Source organism: Physeter macrocephalus, chromosome 18 (genome assembly GCF_002837175.3).
Source record: "Physeter macrocephalus isolate SW-GA chromosome 18, ASM283717v5, whole genome shotgun sequence".
In the NCBI taxonomy this organism is placed as follows: domain Eukaryota; kingdom Metazoa; phylum Chordata; class Mammalia; order Artiodactyla; family Physeteridae; genus Physeter; species Physeter macrocephalus.
In genome coordinates, this window is record NC_041231.1 from 44,753,466 (window position 1) to 44,761,226 (window position 7,761).

The 7,761-nt window shown below is 50.6% G+C and overlaps 1 protein-coding gene across 1 annotated transcript; it reads left to right on the plus strand.

The window, feature by feature from the left end:
• Window positions 1–380: 380 nt before the first annotated feature.
• PRSS42P (serine protease 42) lies at window positions 381–6,255 on the plus strand. The gene is given in 9 exon segments (XM_007126099.4): window positions 381–433; window positions 549–754; window positions 1,026–1,078; window positions 1,080–1,123; window positions 1,125–1,187; window positions 1,551–1,671; window positions 1,674–1,833; window positions 2,733–2,893; window positions 5,449–6,255. Coding segments are annotated over 9 exon segments (1,098 nt in total). The 3' UTR covers window positions 5,686–6,255.
• The last annotated feature ends 1,506 nt before the right edge of the window (window positions 6,256–7,761 follow it).

Here is a 7,761-nt window from a genome sequence, read left to right on the forward strand (position 1 = left end):
AGAAGCACTTAAGCAACAAAGACAAACAGACATCAGGGGCATAGAGCTAATAAGAATGGATTGACCTGCGGGTATCTTTGGTGGTGGCTTATTTTTACAGGCATCCCCGCGACTGAAATTGCATAGCAGCCAGCTCCTTTGTCAAACCCACACCCACTTCATCTAGAGTCCCCCTCCCCGCAAATCTAGGTTTGGTGAATGAGGCCCTGCCTTGAGGAACCGTTATGGAGAATTAAGGCTCCTCAGCTAGTTCCCAGACTGCCCATCCTCACCAGCTCCAGGCCAGGTACCACACCAAGAAGGGCAGGGGCATCAGAAAGCACCCACCTTTTAGAGCCTATGTTAAATTGGAAGGTCCCTAGCAAGGACAGTCTCCTCAGATGTACCCTTACCCCTCGGGCCTGGGCAGCGTTCTGGCTGGACACAGTCTGGCGTGAGGATCTGAGAGCACGACCCTACACTCTCAGGCAGGAGACTTCGTGGGCAGGGGCACGCAGAGCGCTGAGGCCGTCGCCAAGCCCATGGCGTCCCCGGGCGGCCCCCCCCAGCCTCCTGGTCTGGCTCCTGCTCCTTCAGCGCTGCCTCAGGGAGGCCCCAGCGGGCGGGTCAGCGACGCCCTTGCCTACTTCACCCCTCTCGGGAGGTGGCCTCGAGGACCCCACGGCGGACCAGCCAAGCCCTGGAGGGGGTCAGGGAGCCCCTGGGAACCCTGGGTCCCCTGGGGCTCTGGGAGCCCCCAAGTTGGTGGAGTTTTGGCCAACTCTTCGCATTGGCCTTTTGGAGGGGCGGGCTGAGGCGCCAGCGTGGGGGCCGGTGCTCCCTGGGAGTTTGAGGTGATTGGAGTCAGAATTAGCGCAGCCCTGCTGTGGAGCCTGAGGGAGATGCGCTTCGTCTGTGGGTCCATGGCCTGCGGACTTGGAAGCGCTGCCCTGGAGCCTAGGAGGACATGGCCTTCTCCGCTGTCTGAGGGGCTCCAGGGAGACAGGGCCCGTTTCTTTGAGGTTCTCCTTGCTACCCTGTCCTCACTCCATCGTGTGGCCAAGTGTTGCTGAAAATCGTGGGGGGAAATCAGAGCGAAAGAAGGGAAGTGGCCCTGGCAGGTGAGTCTGAGGGTCAGTGGCAGACGTGTGCGGAGGTTCCCTCATCACAGCTCAGTGGGTGCTGACTGCAGCCCACTGTATTTTAAGGTGAGTAATGACAAGTGGAGATGTGAGAGTTCTGGAGTCAGTCCTGCCCTCCTCAGATACCCACTAGTTTCTGCTGCCCTGCAAGTTGATAAAAACCCAACCCAAACCAAAGCACACACAATAAAAATGGGAGGGATTCTGCACTGGTAGTCTTGTTACTAGGAATACTAGTTCGGTGAACAAAACCAATTGTTTGGGTGAGCAAACCAATTTTGAGAGTCATTAGGAGGGTTTTTTGGTGATAGGATCGTAGCGAGAGTGGTGAGAGAGGTTGGGGCCAGATTGGGAAACCGCTGATATGTGTGGAAAGGCACAAGGGATGCTTCCCAGGGTCTCTATGAGGGACATGTCCTCCTCCCACAGCTGTTACCGCTACAGTGTCATGATGGGAGATCGGAGTGTCTACGGTGAAATCTCAGGGTTGGTGGTTCCTATCAGCCGAGTCGTTCACCCTCAGTTCTCAATACGTGGAACTGTGAAACACTTGGAACTGTTCTCAACACGTGGAACCTTGCTCTTCTCCGGCTCTTCTACGCTGTAAATTTCACTGGGGTCATCCAGCCTATATGCATCCCTGAGAAGACTTCCCAGGTGGAAGCTGGGACCAGGTGCTGGGTGACTGCACCCAGCAAGCAACAAGAATTCGGTGAGACGGGTGAGGCAGGAAGTAACCTTGGGCAGAGAGGGAGGCAGCCTTATCCCTGGAGTCGGCAACAACACTAGAGGGAGGGGTAGCGCAGCACACCACCTGGCAGGTGGGTTAGGGGGCAGCCAGGCTAATGGTTCCCGATTGGCTTGAGCCCAGAAATTGGTTGAGGTCTTTTGTTGCCACACAAATATTTGATGGCAGCCGTTTAAGCAAGGCACCAGTCCTGGGAACTAGAACTGCTCAGGAGAAGAAGAAATACATGGGTGAAGTCCCCTGCAGATTTGTGGGGAACTGTGCCTGGCTGGTTTGGGGGCATTTTTAGGTTCCCTGGGGACAGAGCCAGATGCTCTGGAGTTCTCTCCAGGGTGGACTTCTGCTCAGGGGGTGATGAGCTGTCTGCCAGGCAGAGCTGTCCCTCGCTGGAAGTACCTGCCTTGGTGCCCAGGTACTTTCCTGTCCTTGGGAGTGTTGGCAGAGCCCGAGGACCCCAGTTGGTGGGGCTATAGGGCCTCCTATCTCTGGGAAGAGGGTGGATTGTTCCTTTGGGCACTACCTGTCTGAGAGTCTGTGATTCTGCTTTAAAATAAAGACACTTTGCTGATGCACCGGACACCTTTCATTATTACTATTGATGCGCAGAGTGACAGATGCTTGGTTATCATTTCTCAGGCTGGCAAGGCCTCGCCTCTTCCTGTCCTGATCTGTTCTTCCTTCTCTTGTCCTGGTTTTGGTTCCTACCTTCTCTTCTCCCCATGTCAACTTTGGGCTTCAGTTCCTCTGTTGTCAAATGGGGACAGTATCCTCTGTGCTGCCTTCTTCAAGGGGGATGCAAGGTGTTTGGGGGCTTACTGTCCACCTGTGCAGATCTACCCACTGCTGAGTTTCTTTGCTTGTAGGTGGCCCATTTGTCTCAGTCTTTCTCCGGGAGATGGACCAATATATCATCTACTATGAAGAATGTAATGGGATGGTCCAGAAGGCCATGCCAACAGATAAGGATGTAGTACTGGAAGGAATGATCTGTGGCTATAATAGTATAGGAAAGGATTCTTGTCAGGTAAGTTCATGGGTCACTGCACCCAGCAAGCAACAAGAATTCGGTGAGACGGGTGAGGCAGGAAGTAACCTTGGGCAGAGAGGGAGGCAGCCTTATCCCTGGAGTCGGCAACAACACTAGAGGGAGGGGTAGCGCAGCACACCACCTGGCAGGTGGGTTAGGGGGCAGCCAGGCTAATGGTTCCCGATTGGCTTGAGCCCAGAAATTGGTTGAGGTCTTTTGTTGCCACACAAATATTTGATGGCAGCCGTTTAAGCAAGGCACCAGTCCTGGGAACTAGAACTGCTCAGGAGAAGAAGAAATACATGGGTGAAGTCCCCTGCAGATTTGTGGGGAACTGTGCCTGGCTGGTTTGGGGGCATTTTTAGGTTCCCTGGGGACAGAGCCAGATGCTCTGGAGTTCTCTCCAGGGTGGACTTCTGCTCAGGGGGTGATGAGCTGTCTGCCAGGCAGAGCTGTCCCTCGCTGGAAGTACCTGCCTTGGTGCCCAGGTACTTTCCTGTCCTTGGGAGTGTTGGCAGAGCCCGAGGACCCCAGTTGGTGAGGCTATAGGGCCTCCTATCTCTGGGAAGAGGGTGGATTGTTCCTTTGGGCACTACCTGTCTGAGAGTCTGTGATTCTGCTTTAAAGTAAAGACACTTTGCTGATGCACCGGACACCTTTCATTATTACTATTGATGCGCAGAGTGACAGATGCTTGGTTATCATTTCTCAGGCTGGCAAGGCCTCGCCTCTTCCTGTCCTGATCTGTTCTTCCTTCTCTTGTCCTGGTTTTGGTTCCTACCTTCTCTTCTCCCCATGTCAACTTTGGGCTTCAGTTCCTCTGTTGTCAAATGGGGACAGTATCCTCTGTGCTGCCTTCTTCAAGGGGGATGCAAGGTGTTTGGGGGCTTACTGTCCACCTGTGCAGATCTACCCACTGCTGAGTTTCTTTGCTTGTAGGTGGCCCATTTGTCTCAGTCTTTCTCCGGGAGATGGACCAATATATCATCTACTATGAAGAATGTAATGGGATGGTCCAGAAGGCCATGCCAACAGATAAGGATGTAGTACTGGAAGGAATGATCTGTGGCTATAATAGTATAGGAAAGGATTCTTGTCAGGTAAGTTCATGGGTCTCTTGCCACCTCCGCATTGAGGTTGTCCCCTCAAAGTTTCCTCATTCCCCAGTGGCAGGGCCTGAGTTATTTGCCACCTCCTCTTTCAGCCTTTACTTAAGGAGATTCAGGGGAGAACCCCTCAGGATGCCCCTGAGCTGGCCTGGCCTGTTCCTTCAATAGGGAGCAGCCCTTGCATCCTGGGCATGCTGCCAGGGTGTGGTGAAGTTGGGGGTGATGATGATAATAATGTAAGTTCGTATAATTGAGTTCCTTCTATGGCGACTTACTGTGCCAGTGTGAGCATTCACCTACATTAGCTCAGTTACCCAGCTCACAACCCTGCAACATAATTATACATATTATTATACAGATGTGGTCCCTAAAAGACATAAGTTCAAGGTCCCCCTGGGAGTGCCTGGGCCCACAGTCTCCCCTTTGCACCAAGCAGCCTTTCTGAGCAGGGGGCATCTGAGCCAGGTCATAGAGGATGAGTATTTGGAGTCTTGGAAAGAGGAGGACATCACTGTTGGGAGAGGGAACAGCAAGTACAGAGGCTCAGAGTTCTGAAGTACGTGTCGTGTTTAGGGAATGTGTTTCAGGTCTGGAGCAATGAGGTGGCAAATATGGCCAGAGAAGGTGATTGTAATCAGAATATGTGTGGCCTGCAACGCTGTGCTATGTTTCTCGTTCCTGTCCGTGCAGGACTGTAGGCCAGGAGTTTGTTTTCACCATGTAGGCAATGGTGTTGAGCCCCAGGCAGGACCTGGGCTGGTGGGGCGGTGAAGGGGTTGTGTTGGAGGTTGAGTCATCAGTTCTTGGTGACTGACTGCATGTGAGGGTGCGGGTGAGGGAGAGCTTGAGGAGGACTCTGAGTTTCTGACGTGAGCTGGTTGGTGGGGGGCCACCAGAGCAGTTTTGGGAAAGGATGTGCAGCATGTGTGAGGTGGGGTTTAGCATGACTGGTTGTGTTTGGAGAGAGGGGGAACTGGTGAGAGGATATTGTTGGCTATGTGGGTTTAGGGGCAGGGAGAGATTTCAGGGTAGATGTGATGATTTTGAGTCCCCATGCAGAAATGATACTCAAAATAATTTACAGCTGTGGAGGCCTAGGACTGACTAGTTGGAATTGACTCTGACCTTAGAGTTGGAGAGGGGCTCTGGAAGCTGCTCACAGTGCCAGCATGCAAAGGTGGTATTCAAAGTGTTTAACAACCACTGTGGTATAGGAAATGACCAGTCATAATATATATATATATATAATAATATCCTCAGAGGATACTAAAGTTTTCCAATTGACTATTCAGTTCTCAGTTCTCAAAATCGAGAAATCTGGGCCTGGGAGATGTCTGGGGAAGGCCCACAGGTGCCTGTCTTTCAGTGCCTTGCAGTGCAATCAGCCTGCCCTGAAGTGGGTGCTCTTCCATTCCTGCGGTTTGTTTCTTTCTCTTTTCCCAGGGAGATTCTGGGGACCCTCTGGTCTGGCAATATAATACCTCATGGGTCCAGATAGGGATTGTGAGCTGGGGTGTCAGCTGTGGCCGTAAAATTTCACCTGGAGTTAATGCAGATACTGCCTTCTACACTAAGTGGCTAGTTGCAGTGGTGAACCAGGCTACCTCTTTGTATCCAGTGGTGCTCCTCATCCTACTGGTGTGTCTGGTGTTGCTTTTGGGCATCCTGGTGACCCCGTGATCACCCTGGCCCACACCCCCTTCTGTTTCTGAGTCTCACACTAGCCCTGCCTCTGACCTCCCACTCCTACTCAATGCCCTTTCCTCAATTTCGTTTGGGATCCACTGACCCTGTGGAGATCCACATGACAGAGAGTGGCAGCAGGAAAGGAACCCTGGAAGTTTCCCGGCCTGGTGATACAGGAACCGGCCTCATCCACACCTACACCGTGACTGTGCTCTACATGCTGGAAAGGAGTGGGTGAAGCCATCCCAGCTGGATGGCCGACGACCTGCCAGGTGACGCTTCATGATGCTTCAGCCACATCTTGGAGAACATCTAACAAAGAAGGGACATCATCACCGGTGAAACAGCGTTAGACCTGACACTTTATCAAACCAGTCCGCTTGGTGATTGTTGGGCGAGAGTGAGGAGGCATCACCATGTCCACATCTGACTCAGCTGTCTGGGTTGGGAGAAGGTCCCCTGCTGCCCAGTGCGGATGCATCTGTGAGTGTCCAGCGTCTGCCACACAAGCCCTCCTGGGGCAACTCAGTCTTGGAACCCCCTTCCCCGTGTTCCAGTGGCCACATCCAGGCTCACCTCAAGTTGTGTTGAGGCGTCGAGGAGTGCAGAGATTTCTGATGTCAACTGAATAAATGTTTGAAGAGTCATGTGTGTGTTCTGGTGTGTGTGTTCTCTACTGGTCTGGAATCACTGAAGAGAACTTACATTTAGCTTAGGAAAGTGTTTGTGATACTTTTTAAACCCTGGAGTGATGTGATGTGAGTTGACACATGGCTTTAGCAGTTGGGTCCTGCTGTTGTGTTCCTCATAGCCATTAGCATCTCTGCAGGGAACTTTGTGGATGAGTTTGCTAGCCAATGAATCCGGGAAGGAGGAAGTGAGAGAGACCGGAAGCAAGAGAGGGGTCAGGGCATTGGGCCCAAACATCAAGCCCTTTTTCTCTGTGTTTCTGCCGCTCCCCTTCTTGGTAAATAGAGTCTTGAGCACCAGACTGCCTTGGCTAGGCAATGGAGAATGGCACTGAGACTCAGGGAGGGGACAGGTTGGGGTGCTTACTGTGTCTGTGCTGGCGCATTTCCTTCATTACCATGTGGTCCCAGGTTAGCTCTTTGTCATGATGCAGAGCACTTCACTTTTCCTTGATTTCTTTCGTGAAAGTTTGAGGTTGCCTTCTTTTAGGAGAGGATTAGTGCATTTTGCATGTGGGAAGAGGTGCAAGTGAATAGTTAGGTGAATAAAAAAGTGGACTGGGGTAAAGCTTGATAATCCTCTCTTGTGGCACCTTTCATCCCCTTCCTTCTGGGCACATAGTGGATCAGAATAAAGAGTACATTTCCAACCTTCCCACGTATCTAAGTTTGGCAATAAGTTCTGGCCAATAAAGTATAAACAGAAATGTTGGGTATGAATTTTGGAAAATATCCTTAAAAGGAGAACAAGCCCTTCATCACTTTCTTCTTTCCTGGCTAGAATGTATACATGGTGACTGGAGCTTGCGCAGCTATCTTGGGACATGAGGAACATGTTAAGGGTATGGAACAGAAATTCAGAAGGAACTTGACTCCTTGGAGTTTATAGGGCTGCCATCACAGCTCTTTATGCAAGAGAGAAATAAACTTCTTTTTTAATTAAGCCACCATCATCTTCAGTCTCACTTGCTCACAGAAAAACCTCAATCTAACTAATTCAGTTGATATTATCTGGAGCTTTATTTCTGGATTGTTAGGAATATAAGTTTTTAAAGTCATTTCTTATTTAGACTAAATTCTTCTTTATTCCTACTTTGCTGTATGCCGTTGCTTCCTTCTCTATTCATATTTAAAAATTGGTAAGGTTAAAAGTTTATGTTGATGAATGACTGTATTATCTCAATGCATTTCTATATTATTTTCTTTATTGAGGTATAATTTATTCATAGTACAATGCACACATTGCACTGTACAATTTTATGAGTTTTAACAAATGTATACCCATGCTAACATCATCCAAATCATGATAGAGAACATTTCCATCAATCCAGGATGTTCCCTTATATTCCCTTCTCTCATCCCCTCCCAGAGGTAACCTTTG